This window comes from Phyllopteryx taeniolatus, chromosome 21 (assembly GCF_024500385.1).
Source record: "Phyllopteryx taeniolatus isolate TA_2022b chromosome 21, UOR_Ptae_1.2, whole genome shotgun sequence".
Lineage (NCBI taxonomy): Eukaryota > Metazoa > Chordata > Actinopteri > Syngnathiformes > Syngnathidae > Phyllopteryx > Phyllopteryx taeniolatus.
Window position 1 is genome coordinate 6862185 of NC_084522.1, and position 19458 is coordinate 6881642.

A 19458-nucleotide genomic window follows, 5' to 3' on the forward strand; every position below is an offset into this window, starting at 1 on the left:
TCTGCTGGGGGGGGGGGGGGGGGGGGTGATGGTGGCAGGTGCAGAGAGGACGGGATTTGATGAATATGTGGAGATAAGGCGTGAGATGGAGAAAATAGGATTCCCGAGACAGCGAGCGAAGAGGAGTCTGGCGCGGAGGACGAATGTGTCTGACAGCTCCTCTGCTCGCATCAGACCTAATTAACACTTGTCACATGTGGAATTAATTTAGACACACACGGGCATACACACACATAATGTGAATGCAAAGACAGACTGTCAAGCTGATGTGTAAAAACAGGACTTATCTGAAGGCAGGTGTCTAATAGAAGCGTAATAATGCTTAAGTGATTGAAGCCGACACTTTTATCACAACCCGTCTCCGCTCTTATGTCTTTATGTATTGTGATGCAAACAAATTGCTCTTTTGGCTCTCTTACCTGGTCCCAGGGACTGAGGATCCCTCCAGAGAACATGAACAGGTAACCCATGGTGACCAGACACGCCCATATTAGGAGGGAGAAGAGGCGGAGCATACGCTTGAAAATCGACTCGATGCAGACTAGGACGAAGATGGACAGGAAGAGGAACAGGGCCGTGGGCACCGTGATCAGAAAGGTCAGATGATCCTCGGTGTTCTGAGAAGCGAGAAATAAGAGACAATGGGGGACAGGTTTGCTCACTTACAAAAAAAATTTACAGCGTCCAATTTTTTTAGGTTATTTATTGATTATGGTAATAGACACAATATCACTTAAAAATGAATGAAAATAATAAATAACAACTGAGCCAGAATTTTGGCTCCCACATATTAGCTGGTGGCTGTCAACAGATGGCCAAAACTCCTGATCTCAACTGGTCGTGTGCATAAACCATGCCGTACTACACCGAGCTAAGCGGCCGAACAGGACTGACGTGGACCATCGCCAAAAAAATTACAGTTCGTCACTCGCAACAGCACACCAAGCAATTGAGCACCACAAATTCACTGATGCGCTGCAACGGAAAAACTACGACCCCGTATAGGGATTTGAGGCTTCACATAGAATATACTGCACCATAGTATTTTCTATTAAATCACAAAAACATGGCACGATTGTCAAGGAGGAAGCGGGTGGCAATAATGATGGAGAGAGTGGAGAAATGTTTGAGAGGCAGTTGGCAATGATCGATCGTCCCATTCACTGACTCCATGGCGACAGACACTCTCCACGCTTTGCTTTCTTGCTACAGGTACATATGAAATTATAAATACAGTCACACATACAGTATATACACATACATACGTGTGCATATAGATACTAATCGATTAGTTTTTTTTACAATTTTTTAATACAAACGGAAAATTTAAGTTTTTTTTATGACAGATTATCTATCAGGAGAGACAGACTGTCACACTAAATTGTTATCATAACAGCCAATTAAACAGAATGCAACTTTTTCACCTTAGACCTGACAACTAACATCGAGCGAACAGCAGCAAAGCGCAGAGTTAATGTGCTCTCTCTTCCTCGCTAGGTTTTTGCGTGCTAATGAGCACAGACGGTCCTCGCAGGGACAGTGGCACAATATGACACAAACAGATGAACAGACTGCGCACAGATCGGCAAACAGACAGACGGTCTGAGCCTGGAGAATGTGCCAGGGCATCACTTCTGTGCTCGCGCGGTCAAAGTCAGCATTTTTGACACTGTCAACACACACACACACACACACACACACACACACACACACACACACACACACACACACACACACACACCATCCAATTAATGCACTTGAAACATTTGGGTAAGCAGAATTTTCTCACGGCCCATTAACTTCCTTGTGTTAAAATAAGCAATCACATGTCAGCAGAGGTGAAAAGTAGACTCTCATAAAATAAAAATTGATACAAACTTTGTACTTTGCGAAAAGTTAAAACAAATACAAAATAAAAAAGTAGACTGACATGTACTCAAGTACAAAAATAAAAATATAGTCAACTATATACAATACCCATTTTAATGACAAAAAAATCTAAACTACTAATAAAGTATTTTACATATATATTATATATATACATAATATTTTATTTTATATAATATTCTTTCATAAGGCTCTTTCTAAGAAAAAAACAAAAAGCTATAAAGCTAGCAGATTTTAAGGCACAGTTATGTGATCGCTTCTTTGTTTTATTTTTAGTTTGATAGTAAACTTCAACAGGGAGTGGCAATAAACAGCTTGAAGCCTCTGTTTGGAGATTAGTTCGCTACACTGCCGAACTGCTGCTTGTTGTGAAGTGAGTTAAGTTCCTTGAAACCATACAATGCCCATATGTCAAATTTTTGCTGGCAAGTCACAGCCCCCCCCCCCCCAAAAAAAAACAAACAAAAAAAACATCAGCCCAACAACAGCTCGTATCTCAAAAACCTCCAGTGCCACTTGTGTATTTGTACTTTGTTACTTTCCACCACTGCATGTCAGCAGTTAGAACTGTCGTGCCTCTAGTGACTAATTTGGCTCCATGGCCAAAGAGCGAGCGGGAGATGAAGTCTTGTAAAGTGTATTAGTGTAATGTAGCTTCTGTAAGGTACTATGAGTCATGGTCTGGCACCGGGGTCCCGCGGGATTCGACTATGACGCCACTGCGCTCTTTCCAGCTCAAGTGCACAATAGAGTCCTGATGAGGATGGAAGTAAGACTCCGCTCACGAGAGACTCCAACAAAGTCTTTTGGCTCTTACATTTTTTTGTGCTAATGTGTGCACTTTGTATGTTTGAAACTGATTTTTTTTCAAAAAGTCATTTCACCCCCTCAATGTTGCACTGAGGGATGAGATTGCTTGCGTAATGTATTATATTTCCACCCGAGACAATTAACTCCCCCTTTAATCCACTCTGGCTGATCTGGCTATTATACTGCAAAGAAAATGGGGGAACCCTGAGACAGGGCAGCAGTGGAATATGACAAATATGCACTAATATGATTGGTATTCACTTTTATCAGGTACAAATAAACCAAATGCATTATTTCAAACAGGTGGAGAAGGCTGATATGGAACATAAATCATCACACACCATGTATGAACAATTACACAGATCATAAAAAATGAAGACGTTATATTGTAGGGCAGTTTTATAACAAATCTTACTGGTTTTAATGTTGTGGCATAGATAGTGTATTGACGCTGCAGGTTCGATTCCCAGCCAGTGCCCCAATACCCAGATACTGCCAGGCCGGCTGAGTATCTACAAGCCCCGATGAAAACTGTTTTTAATGTTGTGGCTCATTAGTGTAGTCCTTCTATTGAGAGTGTTTACACACACTAAATGAGGTCAAAACCCAGACGGCATTCGGCATTCATTTTGTTAGCCTAACAGCATAATTATCCAAATATTTTTTTAAGTTACTGTTTTTCCTTTTCAGTCATCCTGATTATGTTCACCCACAAAGGTTGAGTCAAGGCAACTGAACTTTTCTCGTTTTCTGAATTTGTTTTTTACTTGTTTTCCAAAATGTAAAAAAATAAAATTAATAATACCCAGGCAATGATGCTATTAGGCTAAAGATTTGACCCTACATATCCTCATGTGACTGAATTCCCCAATATTAGATAGATGTGGTTAAAAATTTTGGTAACCTCCCATTTATGAAAAAAATAAAAACAGTCACAGAAATAACTTGAACCCTTGCATATTCGCGGTTTGGCATTAGTGAATTCACCAATTTGCTGATTTTTTTAGAACATAATCTCACTTGCCTGTTCCCGGACCAAATATAAAACTAAAAAATCTTAATAAAAATCTTGGTGCCAAGCTTCATTTAGTCAGGCCATTGCTTTTCAATGCAGTCCTATCGTCAATTTCAAACCTTTTTGGGTGCACGTCAGTTACTCGGGAACTCCTGCTATTCGCAGCAAGGGTTTGGTTTTCCGACACTGGGCAACACGTTTCGCTCCAGAATACCATGATAGTCTTTGATATTTCATTGTACCTTGAACATGATTCATGACATGTGGCAATGCAGCCCAAGAATGCAACAGACCTTCCTCGCTGTTTTCAAAATACTGTATATCCAGCTTTGTTGCTACAGTTTATAAATTAAAAAAAAAAAAAAAAAAAAACATACTTCCAGCTGCTTTTTGAGTGTCAATATGCATTTTGGCAAATTCCAGTCTTTCCATCCATCCATCCATTTTCTGTACCATTTCTCACGATTAGGGTAGCAGGACAGTGTCATCACTTTCAAGTTATTTTAGTTTTTTTCTTCTTATTTGACGGAAGTGTACAAAAAATCTGGCCTATGTTTGTAGACATGTAAAGAGCTGCTTTGTAATGTAGGATGTTTACTTCGTTTTTTTGTTTTTTTTCATTGGAATGTTGTAAATGCATTCACCGCACCACCTCAGGGGACAATTTCAACTTTCAAAGGGTGAAAGGATGAATGTTTGACGAGCTCAAAAAGATATCAAAGGGCACAAGCTGTGTAATTATTGAGTGAAAAAATATTATACAACCTTTGGAAATGCTGTGTTAGCCTGAGGTTTTTTTTTTTTTTTTTTGTGGCTAGTTAAATAGCGCAGCTAACGACTGTCTCGAAAGTCTGTTTTTCTTTTCAATGGCCACGTGTGAACTTAATTTTTGACATTGTATTTTATTTTATTTTATTTTATAAGACTATAAGTGTGTAGGTGAAGATCTCAGCACACATAAAGTAAGACAGCATAGGAGAAAGAGAAGCAGCAGCCATGCTAACTTCGGCGCTAGCTGTGTGATTAGCGCAGTTGAGAATATGGATACTTATAAAAGACACTTAAAGTATTGAAGTCCAAGTTTATACTGTAGTCCACAGTAAAAGGATGAATCAAAATCGATTTAAATAACTACCATGCATAACCTTACCTCTAAATGCCACAGGAATCATTAAAAAAATTAACATACCAATGTCAATATTTATGACCTTAATAGAAACAAATGTACACACATTCCAAATGTTACATTAATCAAATATTTATCCATCATCGCTAGCTGACATGCGCATTTGTTGACTTCTCAGACACATCTAGCGACTATTTTTCTAAAAAGCGACTCAACCAGACACAGAGTCAATAGCGCCAAACATTTCCAAAAACACATTTATACTTTGGAAGAGCAGTGATACATCCTTCTTGGAAAGTTTTACCACAAAGTATGATGCTTCCAAGCCACACACACACCAAAAAAAAAAAAAAAAAACGGTCGCCTTGCCTCACTTGTGCATTTTGAAATGAGAAAAGAGCGAGTATCAGCTAGAAATGCTGCGCACATGCAGTGTTGTCAGATTTACGTGATACGTCGCGCAGTGGCAGTTTTTGGTATGTGCGACATGTGCACAGGGCGGCATTTTTGCTGGGGTAAAAAAAAAAATATATAAAGTATGTGAATTGGTTTTCTTTTGGCATCATGAACTGTAAATCATTGACATTTGTATGGTGAATTTGCGCTCCTAATGGAAGAATATGGGTCTTTGAACGACTTTTAATTGTTCGAAGATCTCTGTCCTGGTACTTAAGTATATACTTATCTTTGGAGCGTACTAATGATATGCGATAAAATTAACAAACCAGGAAGCTACTTTGATATGATTTGATATGAGGCACGTTTCAGTCATTCAAGGAACAAACTGGTCATTTAACATCTCAAAAATCCACTCACATATTGTTCATCATAATGTTACCACGATGATGCCATGAAATCAGAGCATGTGGATGCCGCCGATCAATATTAACAAAATCTTTAAAGGCACAAGCATTCGCTAATAATCCCCCACCACCACAATTACCGGCGTTCGATCAATTTAAAAAAAAAAAAAAGAATAATGAAATCAATCGTGAACGTTATGAAAATGATGGCAGTTTTTGAGTTTATTGAGTCACAGCAATCGATTTCCATTGATGTCAAACTGTGCTGCAGAAGCCATTCGATTAAGACGGCACCATGCTGTGACTTGAGGTGCATACACGCATGTAAACAAATCTTACAATTTCAAGGGATTTATTTTGGCACTGTAAATTGTTGATAAGCTAAAGAAGGAAATGAGAAACTTCCTTGGACAAACACACCCCTACAACAAGCACGTACCACAACTTTTTACAGAAAGGGTGGAGGGCTCTGCATCACCATGAAGTCCAAATTCACTCACAGGTCTGCTAACAGCGTTCCTTCATTTTAGGAGCAATAGTGCTGCTTCGGTTAAGTTTCTGTTGATTTCTCGCTGATTTAAAAACAAACAAAACAAAAAACGTACATCCTTCCCTCCTCTAAACTACTTCTCCATCTATTCCTGTCATTCTTCTTTTGTCCAGCTCTAATAACAACATATCTGGCGGACTACACAGTCCTCCAATGGTAACAAATTGGAAAAGTAATGAGTGGGATTCATGTACATGCGCAAGGGGGAAATACAGTGACTGACGGGGGCAATGACACCTATTGATCCAGCGCAAATACAAGGAGATTAATTGTCTTTTCCCCCACCAGGAGCAAGACTATTATTGAGGTGACATGAATGCAAGAGAACCTCTGTGATGATGCAGTCTACAAAAGGTGATAAAATAACACAAAAACAAAAAAACAACAACAAGTGTGCATGCCTTTGTATGTAATTCCATTTTTTAAAAAGAGCATCACTTCATAGCCAATAGCTTGTGTTTATGGTGTGAACAATAGCTTTCGCTTGACAAAAGCGCCAACGCCTGCATGGCCGTGAACTGTGCTCTCACGCCGCCTCTCGATCCACTTGGCAATCCCAGCGTTGCCGTTTTAAAGTGGCGCTTCACAAGTCTCTCGGCTTGCTGCGCAGAATGAATTGCACACTCTTTGGGCTTTAGTGGCGTTTTTCTTTCTTTTCAAAAATAACAATTAAAAATAGAAGCACATTAATCTTTTATGTACACTGCAAAAACAAAAATCTGATTTGTTGTTTGTCTGCCATGATATTTCTTCTTACCAGGCTGTGTAAAGCATTTTCCCCCCTTAAAAATCAAGATATAAGTTATTTATATTTTTTTACTGGTTATGAGCAATTTTAGCTTAAAATCAGAAACACAGTACTGTGGTGCCGTGAGGTACGAGTGACCCCACTTATGGGTTTTTCGAAATACGAAACACATTGGCTTTGCCTTGGGAAAGTCCGCTTGTCTTAATGCTAGCAATGCAAAATGCCCTAGACAGGCTAACAAATAGTTTTTAAGTGTTATAACCCTTTATGCAACAAATATTTGAACACAAATGGTAAGGCAACACATGTAGACAGACAATATAACAACACTCACCGGCATATTTTCTTTATCCTCTGTGAAGAATGATTAATATTGCCGCACTTTACTGATTTGTGACGTCCGGAACAGATTAATGGCATTTCAGTTAATTTCAATGGGGAATGATGATTGTTACGATCGCGGAACAAATTAAACTCACATCTCAAGGCACCACTGGAACGTGCCTTTTTTCAGCGCATTAGCATCTGCTGGGTGTGGTGGGACTACCTGCTGTCCTATTTGCCCCTAAAGACAACTCTCCACCGTGCAGCCACATGCTCAACTCTTGTGAACTTTCCAGCTCCCGCCAACAACAAAACTTGCCATACATGTTCCGACACGGCTGACACTAGCTCGGAGCAGAAAGCTGAATGATTTATGCTTCTGTGAAGAACTGACAGAACTGTGAAGCATTTCGTCTTAAACACAGACGCGCAACACACCGAGTCAGATATCCATTTCCTCCATTCCACTCCAGTTGACACCCTCAAAATGGGTTCCAGTCCCTTCAAAAATAACACACTGATGGACTAAAGGCACAAGTTCATTCAACTTTAAGATAGTGCTATCAGGAGAGCTGCTGCCTTGCTGTGGGATTCATTTCCCCGTTTGATACGCCAAGGCAAAACTAATTCCCAACAGCTCACAGTCACGGTTGGCCCATTTTACATGGAACTATGGAACAATACGGGCTGGTCAGCACTGTTATGGATTATTATGGGGATTTACTAGCTCATGGTACAGGACAAAAACCGTCTTAATATTACATACCCGGTAATATTCATGATTACAATAAATTGTATACTGCTTTAAATTTTTATATTAAATCACTCCTTAAAATTGGACTTTTACAGGTAGTTATTTTTTTGTTTTTTACCATGTTTATTTTTTTCTATTACATACGATATTCGAGCATGACAAGGATCTTATTCTTTTATGCATGCTTTTCTGTCCGTCAAAGCGCTTAGTAAACTTGTGTTTGTAACAGTGCTATATTATTATTATAAATTAAATTACATTTTATTTATAGTGCATTTTGGGGGTTTTTATTCATAATGAGGCATGCAAAAATACTCCGTGTGGTACAGGTGAGTAATACCTTGTATAATAATAATAATAAAAATGAATACAATGTATTAGTCTATATATTTTCAGTAGTTACTTTACAATTATTTTTTTTTATTTTAAGGGCACTTTTGATTTTTGTTTATTTTGGTACAAGAATGATGCCAAAATACAGATATACTACTATTATTTCTAATAATAATAATACATTCTCACAACAAAAACAGTAATATTATGTGATTAATAATAATCATTTAGTACATACAGAATGTATCTGTATTTAAACCACTTTAAAATGCATTATTTTGTGAAGTACACATGGAATCATAAAATAATAAATTTAATTGCATTTGTAGTGTGCTCTTCATTTTTGTACAGACTCAAGCGATAATGATAAACTCTCCTTGTGTGTGAAACATGTAACCAACTACAAAAGCACTGAAGCATCCCACAGTGGTGAAGCCAATGTAATAAAGAGTTTAAAGAGGCATCAAAGCTCATGGCAAAAAAAAAAAAAAATCAATCACAAAGCTACCCTTATATAATACACACCGTGTAAACTAAGCAATTACATTTTAAACTAAGCTGTTCATGTTTAAACACCGAATTAACCCCAAGACACAGAGCGTGAACAGACAAGTGTAAAGTTAGTGTGAAGCCCCCATTTCCCATCCAGTGGCGCTCACTCACCAGCCCCGAGGCAAAGAAGACCACCAGCAGCGCCAGGCAGGTTCCCATGACGATGAGCAGCAAGAAGACGATGAGCGGATGCTGCTGGCTCATCCTGTAGTAGGACTCGTACAGCCAGTCCTGTCGCTTCTCGCCCTCGGTGCGCAGTTCGCCCCCCTGGAAGCCCGGGCAGCCCTCGGCACCCGGGCAGTCGGGCCCCTCGCCGCTCTCGCCCCCATCGCTCTTCTCCAGCAGGTAGCGTCCGCGGGTCCACAGAGCCTCCTCCCACATGGGTGCACGCCTTCCGGGGGGCCACCCGAAAGAAGTTTGGCTCGGATGTGATTGATGCACAGAGGAGTGGATGACGATGCCAGCACTTCCTCCCGCCCTGGGCTTCCCTCACATCCTCTCAGGACAGCATTACTGAGCCTCTTGTGGGCTCTTCTTTTGGAGGAGGTGGCCCCTCTTGGTCTCGCGTCCTCTTTCTCGCTGCGGTGTGCGACTTGGCCGAGGTGCAGATGAGGACTGGGAGCCAGTGACTGCGTGGAGCTGCGAGGGAGGGGTGTGTGGGGGAATTAAAAAAAAAAAAAAAAAAAAAAAAAAGAGTGTGAAAGGCAGAGAGGGTGTGTACCAATGTGGTGGGGAGGAGAGATTGTGTGCGTGTAGTCCAGAAACAGAAGATGGTGTGAAACTGGTTGAGGAGAGGATAGAAAAAAAAGAAGAGAACAGTGTTGTGTGTGTGTAAAAGGCCCTTTGAAAATGAGCGGTTGTAACAGCTGTGCCAAAGTACAAAGGTGGCAAAAGTACTCACACTCTGTACTTAACTAGAAGTACAGACACTTGTGTAAAAATAAAATAAATAAAAGTAAATTTACTTTTTTTTTTTTTAAAAGACTGGTGAATGTAGAAATACTGAAATAAGTACAAACTTTCAAATGTGCGTAAGAACAAAAGTAAAAATGATTTTTTTTGTACATAAATATTTTTATAACTTCGCACAACAGTAAAAAATGTTTTTTTTTTTTTTTTTTTTTTTTAAATCAAGAGCTAGCTCACATTAGCTCAGGCATTTATGCTATCAAAACGATGTGTTTCCATTGCTTTGCTAAAGTTGTGACCTGACTAACAATAAATGATTGACCTGCTAATGATAACTGAAAAATACACCTCACCTGTTTGTCTTTAAAAAAAAAAAAATAATACACCTCACCTGTTTGTCTTTTCAGATTACATAGACTGTCACAAATGGCGAAAAAAATAAATGGCCCTTCCTTGTTTAAAGGAATTGTAATTGCGTAGAAAAGCGCTTAAAGCGGAGATGATCATAAAGCACCAACATCCTCCATCTCACATGTACAGAATCATAAAGCCATGTTACATAAACAACTGTATTCGGTAGTAATTATTCAACACAAATAAAACACCTTCACATAACTCTGTGGGCCACTAACACGTTACGCAAATCACATTAAGTAATTAAACTCAACTTCTGGTATTTACACACAATCATTGTTAGGGAATACAGGCTAAGTGTAACAGCAAAGTAGACTACATGGGCAATTAGTAGCTGCATCAGGAGAGAAGCAGAAATATACTTACAATTTCACATTTGAGAGTGCATGAGGTGCATTCAAGGACTGATTATACCACATACTAGTTACATGTTATTGAAATCGTGTTGTCATCAGCGAGGGTTGAAAAAAGTTGTTGCTTTATACTTCCCAACAGTGCTAAAGCCAGAGTAGTGCGGGAACCTGATAAGATGAAAAGGGGGCAAAAAAAAAAATAAAAAAAAAAAGAATGGAGAGGAAGAGGAAAGGGAAACAAAGTCAGGAAGTTAAAAAGCCTCATCAGGAAGAAAGAGAGACCGCAAGAAAGAAGAGCGGAGTTTCAAAAGGTGGGAAAAAGCTGCTAATGAGGTAAAAGTTGAAGTGTGATGATAGCCCGTGTCAGAGGAAAAGTAGCATTCCTCAAAGCGCAGACCAGACGTATGGTTGTTTGTTTCTATGTGCCCTGCGATTGGCTAGCGACCAGTTCAGGGTGTACCCTGCCTCTTGCCTGAAGATAGCTGGGATAGGCTGCAGCAGCCCGTGACTCTAATGAGGATAAGCGGTAAAGAAAATGGATGGATGGATGGATGACCCTTGCGATAGATGGCCGCCATAGTTAATTTCCACTCCAATAACATTCAGGCCACAGATGCTCATAATACTCAGTAAATAATCACATTTGCATAAGAAACGTCCTGGAAATCAGTCAATCTGTGGCAAAAAGCGACACAGCGGGAACTTTTCTGGACACTCCGCATCCAGCTGGTCAATGTAATGACTGTAATGAGCCCTTATCTTTTAGCGCAGATATGACAGATGTTGTCCTATTTCTCGGGTCGACAGGATCACACCGATCTCGATCAGATTATTAAAAAAAAATAAATAAATAAATTCAGATTTTTTTTGTTTTTTTTAAAACCTCTTCGAGTGCACATGGCCCAGTGATACAGGGATGTGTTTAATTGCCTGTGTTTTCATGTTCCTATTTTTAATTATGTGTGTAAAAATATTCTGTAAAATTATACTTCAATGGCACAGTGCCATAAAGCCATTACAGCCTGTCCATTATATATATTTGTCTAAAGAGATTCTTCTCTCACTATTCCTGCTTTTAGCAAATACAATTTTGTAATCCAAGTTGACCTAAAACAGGAAATGTTTAGTCTGATTTCATGTCAGACAGTCAAGGAGGAACAAAAAAAAAGAAAAAAAAAGCATAATGTGTCTTTATAAAGTAATGGCTAAAAATATTGGCACCGCAGGGATGCTAATATTTTTTATTATGACTGTACCGAGTCTTATAATATTGTACTTTAGAAAAGCACATAATAATAACATAATGAAATAGAATGTAAAGAATTAAACAGTTTGTGCATTACGATTAATTCGTCACAGCTCCTTCTGGTTTACGCAACTTTGCCACCAGGCGAAGTATAATAAAGTCTTGCAAACAAACGGAGAAACGTTTCACTCATCTACTAAAAGTAACTCATAATCTGTAGCATTAGTCATTTTTCGCAGAGGATAAAGAATACATGCCTGAGTGTTGCTATATTGTGTGTGTTGCTGCATTGTTCAAATTTCAGTTTCTTAAAAGTTTCGAACACGACCACATAAAAGCTGTTTCGTAGCCCATCTATGGCATCTTGTATTGTTTGTTAGCATTAAGCAAAGCAGCTCTTACTATTTGAGGAAATATGGTATGTACAACCCATTAATACACAATAATCTAGATTCCCGTGCCAGTCTGCATCGGAATTGTGACGCGTTGACGGCATTTAACTGTGAGCTGTGGAGCTGTCCCCCCCACGTCCCCCCAAAAAACAAACAAAAAAACAAAACAAAAAAACATGTGCGACTCCCGCATTCCCCTTCCGTCAAGAACAGAATGAAAACGTGAACACCCAATCTGCATACGCCTTTTACTTTCCCTGCTGCCTTTCCTTGAATGAGCATATGTGAGGCGAGCTAATTGGGCCTGCCTTGATGTAGCAGAAACCATGTTAATGAACTGCTTGATACACGCACGTACATGCACACGCGCACGCCAACCGTTCATGGGTGAGTGTGTCTGCAAGTGTGAGACAGTTTGAACTGTGACTCATCTTTCTTCAACGTGTCCTTGTCTCACTGCGATAAAGGATTTTCATGGGCCATTGAGCCATTTTACTCAAATGACGAGACCCACACATGCCCAAACAAACACACATTTACACACTGTCACACGCAGACACAAACATTTACACACAGAAATACATTCACATGTAGTAACACACACATTTACTCTCACACACACACGTCTAACACACGCACGGACACACACAGTTCCACACAGTCATTGTCCGTAATGCACACGGAAATACAAACATTCACACGCAGTTACAGACACGCACAGACAAAATTGGACAAACACACACAGGCACAAACACACACATTCAGCTACACATTCATACACCAACACATTTCCACACACAAACACACATTCACTTACACACAGTTATACAGTACACATGTACATACAGACGTGTGACACACTCAAATGAATTTCCACCCACACATGCACTTACACTCACACACACAAACACAAACAAGCACACGTTCACATAAATGAAAATGGGAGAACCAACGTCATGTAATTTTGAATTTTGGAAGAAGAAAAAAGAAACTAAAGAAGGTGCTTAAAGCTGATAAATGGCCTCAAAATTGTGTGAACAAACAAACTCAGTAATAGCGGAGACTTCCACCAAAGAAAAACTAAGTGGAACTGATGCCCACCACCTTCATACAACCAGATTTTTGCTGCTAAGTTTCATCATTTTTCACTGTCAAACCAAAGCAAGTGCCCAATCAAAAAGTGACCCGCACCTAAACACAATTGTCTTTCCCCATAGCCTCCTTGGTTGGGGTAACAATGAGCGATATGCTTTGAAACCACATTCCGCCAATGTCCTGAATGGGTGTTGTGTTACTATAAATGGACTGAGTACACTACACATAAGCTTTATAAACCTTGTCACAGACAGGTGCAGCGGTGCTGACCCCCATCCCCCACCACACACGCGTGCGAACGCACGCGCACGCGCACACACACACACACACACACACACGTACAACACAGAGCGGTGACAGAATGGGACCACGTGGAGGAAGAGTGGCCTGTACATACTGATCCTGAATCAAACACCCTCCCACACAAAGTCGCAGTGTCAGATTAGAGGACAAGGCGGCTAGGAATGGCTATGGATGGACCGGGAGGAGGGCGTGCTGCCTTCAAGTGCTGTAGGAAATTGCACTACTCTCAATTAAGTCGGAAGTTGAAATAGTTAACATTTAGAATGTAGACTTTATATATTAGTATAGAAATGTTGAGTGTGCACTCTACACTAATATGGACAAAAGCAGCGGGACACCTTACCGTTGACAAAAAAATATGCAGTGTTCCCCCGCTAGATCGTGGCTCATTGTCAAGTTGGGGGCCTTCAGTGTTTTAGCACGTTGTGCCACAACATGCCAGGTAGCACTGAGCTCAACTGGAAAACATGCAGCATAAGTAAGTGCAAGAAGAAGAGGCAGAGAAGGTACATAACTAAACGCCAGTAATAGTTACTACAGAGTAGAGAGACAATATGCCTGTGAGTATTGTTGTATGCTCTGTTTGTATGTGTCGCTGCTCTCTATACGTTAAAACAGCATTTATTTGAAGGGTTATAATTACCGTATTATCTATGCTCATTGCCATTAGCCCATCGATGGTGTTTCCAATTATTTGTTAGCCTTAAAATAAATTATATGGTTTGGTTGAACATTTTGGTATTTTTAATAGGCAATTTTTAAGTAGATCTTTGTTTTAAGTGTCAGTTTTACAGTAAAGTTTAGCTGGGAGTGAGAAACAGCTTGAAGCAAGCACACTGTGCCTCTTATTTGGAGAAATGTGAGCAAAAGAGTGAGACGTGCGCTAAGGAATACTTTAAAAAGTGTGTTTTAATAAGTTGAAATTTTTTTAAAGCATCTGTGAGGCGTAAAACAAAGACAAAATATTTGGTCTCCGTACTGGATAAGGCGGCTTTTCACCTACAGTATAGCTGGTGGGTGTAAAACATGAACGGGGATTGGATAACATTGACTAATTACTTTTATGATAACCTGTTCCACACAATGGGACTTAAAAGTATCGTTGGAAGTTGCTATGATGGCTTTTTTCATATGTTCAACTGACAAAACACAACAGAGTGGACGAAACAGGTCAAAATACAGATATTAAAGGGAACATATGGAAAACATAATTTTTCTTTACAGTTTGTATACAAATTGCTTGTTTTTTGTTTGGGTATTGCTAGTCAGTAGTGGCTTTTTGCAAGGTAAGCAAAGCTGTATTGTTTAGTTGGATGCACGGATTAGAGTTAGCTAACAGTGTTAGCTTCTGCTAAACTGCACGTACTTGATTGCTCGTGCATGATATGGATTATGTCGCCTTTAATTAAAGAAGGTGGAAAAGAATTCATTTGATGGCATTGAGCTCATGGCTGGCACGTTCTTCCACATATGTGAGTAATAAATTACTTGGTTAATATATCTGCTTCCATTTTTCCTCTACATGCACATTATTCGGTATGGTCTGCATGCATGTCGATCTTGTGTGCTAACATTTCCACACTATAGAGGTCTGATCAACGTGAAATTGTGCTCCATTTTTAGCTCCTATTATTCCTCTTCCTGCCACTCAACAAAAGACTCTTCAGCCGTCCATTGCGCCGATTCGCTCGGCGCGCTTGTTAACAATGTGGTTTGCAGTCTATACCGGATAAGAGGCAGGCCTATTAAGGGTTTATTTATTGATTTATTTTAATAGAAGTGAGAATGATGAGAGCAAAGCAACAAGATGAAGAATAAAGCCTTGGAACATGCATTCATTCATTTTCTCTGTGCTGCTCCAGACGAATGAACCTGAAGAGTAAGTCTTACTAAAGTGATGGCCTTCGATAAAGTGTATTCGTTTTTCAATTGGACAAAAACAAACAAATAAAAACACGTTTGGTACACATGCACAAGCTATTACTTTCAATACACTAATTTTGCCTTTACAAGGTTAATTATACAAATAATACGTTTTTGGGGCGATTTTATTTCGGGACATGAGGGGGTCAAAATATTACAAACAGCTTTCAGTGTGAGAGCCGGTGTATTTTGCCACAAGTGCAAGCTACCATAACTTGGTCAACATAGTTGGTTAACCAACTAGTGTGGTCCTTGACCTATGCGTTTAATTCCTTCCATGACCACGCTCATAACCCAAAACACTCGTGTCTCAAATCATGTTTCCCCGTTGGTGTGTTTTATTGTAATAAAAGAATAAATAAATACTCTACAATATAGTACTTAAAAACATACAGTAATAACATGAATAATATGCCAAGAATTAAAACGTTCATGCATCATTTTCATGTTTTCGTGCCCATTAACATCATCCTTAAATAATATACACAAAATGAAGAAGCTCCTCTTAGCTCTGTTTTATTTCATAGAGGATAAAGAATACATGAGTTGAAATATTCTTTGTCAGTGTTTTAACTATTATGACATTGATGCCAGTTTTGTTAGACCGTGTATTTTGTTTGTTTTATATTAAGTCTAACAGTAAACTTCAACTACAAATGACAATAAACAGCTTGAAGCACTTGTCCTACTTTTTGAAGAATTGTTGAATCAGTTTGTTTTGAAAGTAGGTACAAGCAGAAAGTAAAATTAATCTGTGTATCCACCTGTTGACATTCTGTACATACAACAGCAAAATAGCTTTGTGTTCAACTAAACGTTCCCAGATTTCACCCTAAGTAAATGTGAAAAAATTGGTACATAATAATCATTATTTTAGTATATATATATACTTTTAGTGAGATTTTTGCTCGGTGGTGTGCCATGCGATTTTTCTTAAGTAAAATATGCCACGTGCTTTGGCACCACACTTGTGGGAAATCAACAGAGATCAATGGCATGTGTCCAACACAAAAGTCAAACAAACGACGGCACATTTGGAATGTGAAGAAGGCGTCGAGGATTGGATTTTAAAGGCAACTTGCAACTACTGACTTACCGATCACATGCATGCAGCCGAGCGCACACTGGTAATTACAGTGTGAGGGCTGATGAGCTCGAAAATGAGCCCACCTTGATGAGGGAAAACGGGCCTCATCGACAGCACGCGTGTCTGTGATTAAAGCACATGGAGACGGGCTATAAATGCAGCAATCAACGAAGCAAAACAGAGTGAGGCTTTGATTCCTCATTAAAACATACACTCAGGAATTCATGAAGGATAACGCCAATACCTTCTCAATAGAATGTAATGATTTAAAATGTGTTTATCCTTAGCCTTTGGGCATATGAGAACAAATCACTGACCACTTTCTGCTGCTTTGGATTCTTATTGAAAGTTGTCCAAAATCTTTTGTTTTAGTTTCCTGTATGAAAATCTGGAGAAGTGGATCATAAGGAATGTGATCTGAAAGTATGGTAGTAAATATGGTTCAATATAACTTTGTGTTTGATCCCCCAACCTTTGCTACTGAATTCTACTGGAGATTGAAACTCTATGGATAAATCTCAGAATATTAGGTATAGTATGTGATAAAGTGGGTACAATTTCATTTTTCAGGAGGATAGGGACCGCGCCTTGCCGCGAATAGCGAAAATCCACAACGTAGTCCCACACAAGACTTGTATTTGGCAGTGCATACCACAAGGTGGCAGCGTAGCACTTAAAATAGACGATCATAAAGCACCAACATTATCCATCTAAGGTCACTGATGGTGTGGTGGGGCAGTCGCCTGACTTCGGTGCGGGCAGCGTGGGTTCAGTTCTCTCTCAGTGACGGTGTGAATGTGAGTGCGAGTGGTTGTCCCTCTCTATACGTGTCCTGAGATTGACTGGCGACCAGTTCAGCATCTGGTCCGCCTTTCGCTCAAAATCAGCTGGGACAGGCTCCAGCACCTTGAACAGGATAAGCGGTATTGAGAATGGATGGATGGATGGATTGCAGGATCCATGTAGCAAGTACACAGTCATGAACCGATGTTACATAAATGACTGTATTCAGTAGGTAAATTATTCATCACAAACAAACCACCTTCACATGAGGCTCATCAATAATTTTCGCTGGCATACTAGCCTAAATATTATGCGAGCATTTTCTTCGATTAAACAAGGTTATGGCCTGGCTAAATAAAGCTCCTCACCTCTTTAGCGTACTTCCTTGGCCCTAACATGGTACCATAGCAACATTTTAAAATGAAACAGGGCTTTGGCCAGAGCATGAAAATCAGAATAACATAATTGTAATTAATAACATAACATAATCACACAAAAATATGCAAATAGGTGAATGCCGAACAAATAATATGCAAGGGTTCAATGTAAAATCTTCGTTAATTGGGACTATTTCACTTTTCTTTGGCAAAAGGATGATGAAAATTTCCCAATTTCCCAATCGAGATATCCAGAAAGGACTGATGGGATACAACTACGACCACACATTTCTAATTTAATTATTCAGCAGCCGAAGATGTGTGCAGTTTAATGTACCACTACATGTCACACACTAGTGTGCTACACTACAACAGAGCCCAATTTGCAATGAGCAAAAATATATGCGTAAAGATCCTACTCAAAGGATCCGCAGCACTTTTCAAGCAAGAGTCCAGTCTGAAACGCGTTTTGTTCTTAGCTCCAATTTCTGGATTATTATTGGACCGTTGAAGACATATTGGCTTTTGTTGTTTGTTCTGGCTTTGAAGATCCATTAATCCATTTTGGTATTTTTCCAATTTCGCACTTGTTGTTTAGGATCACGGGTAAGCTGGAGCTGAGCCCAGCAGATTTTGGGCGAGAGGCATTGTAAACCATGGACTGGCCAGAGCCAATTACAGGGCACATGTAGACAACAACCATTTACACTCACATTCACAAATATGGAGACTTCAGTTAACCTATGTGCATGTTTTGGGAATGTGTGAGGTCATCCACACAGAAAGGCTAAAGGCGTGATTCCAACCCCAACCTGTGAAATTTGAGGCAGACGTGTTAGCCGCTTAGTCCTTGAGCATCAAAATATAAAACATTACCACATTAAAAAATTCTAATACGTAACTATTTGACAAAAAAAAAAAAAAAAAACAGGCTTGAGAATGTGTTGTTTTATGCTTTATGTTATCAACCCTTTTGCATGGAGCTGTGGTGTACGCAGTGGCAACAAAGCACAAGGGCCTCATCTGGTGGTCGACAGAAGAATCACACTTTGACCTAGTCATCTGATCCAATTTTAGCAACCAGACACGACTAAATCTTGAAATTAGTTCTTTAAAAATACTTAAATGGGACACATTAGAGAGCATTTACTTTTTATTATCTTGTATACAAAGAGTTGGATCTCTGGACCAACATTACACAACTAAGTAAATCATATGCCCATTTCTGAAAGTGTGAGTGAGCCATCCTGCACTTCCACCCCACACTTATGTGGGCCTAACTTACACGATAGCAACCCCCACACCATGTTTCTCTGTCACTGACTTCTATGAAGTGCTTCCTCCACAAGCTAAAATGCTTTCAGTGTTGTCACTCTAACGCAAGCTAGGCTCAACTTGCAACCATTTTAAATTAGGAAGAAAAAAAAAATCTCCTTTAATACTTACTGAAATACTGTAATTCACTCTTCATGCTGATCCTTGCAAAGGGTAGTTTTATGATGTTTCAAAATAAACCTGGAAAGGTACAAGCAATTTTCACTTGACTGTTGCAGTCATGAAGTAAAATAATTTACAAGAGTACAAATCAGACTTACCCCCGAGTGGCGAACCTTGGAATTCAGAAAGCTGATCTGTGTGCAAATGCTAAGGACTACATCATCATCATCATTTAAC

General features: G+C 39.4%; 1 protein-coding gene across 3 annotated transcripts in view; it reads right to left on the reverse strand.

Annotated features, from left to right (window-relative positions):
- The window catches only part of LOC133470756 (adenylate cyclase type 2-like), a 55027-nt gene that overhangs the window by 33258 nt on the left and 2311 nt on the right, over window positions 1-19458 (reverse strand). Inside the window, exons 2-7 of one of the 3 annotated variants that reach the window (XM_061759520.1) lie at window positions 19380-19415; window positions 19231-19299; window positions 16634-16747; window positions 13958-14072; window positions 9014-9541; window positions 420-617 (exon numbers count right to left, since the gene is read on the reverse strand). In XM_061759520.1, coding sequence (XP_061615504.1) covers window positions 420-617; window positions 9014-9283 — 468 coding nt within the window. In that variant the 5' untranslated portion in view covers window positions 9284-9541; window positions 13958-14072; window positions 16634-16747; window positions 19231-19299; window positions 19380-19415. Of the gene's footprint in view, window positions 1-419; window positions 618-9013; window positions 9572-13957; window positions 14073-16633; window positions 16748-19230; window positions 19300-19379; window positions 19416-19458 lie in introns of those variants that run through there. The other 2 variants (XM_061759521.1, XM_061759522.1) reach the window with 2 other exon arrangements.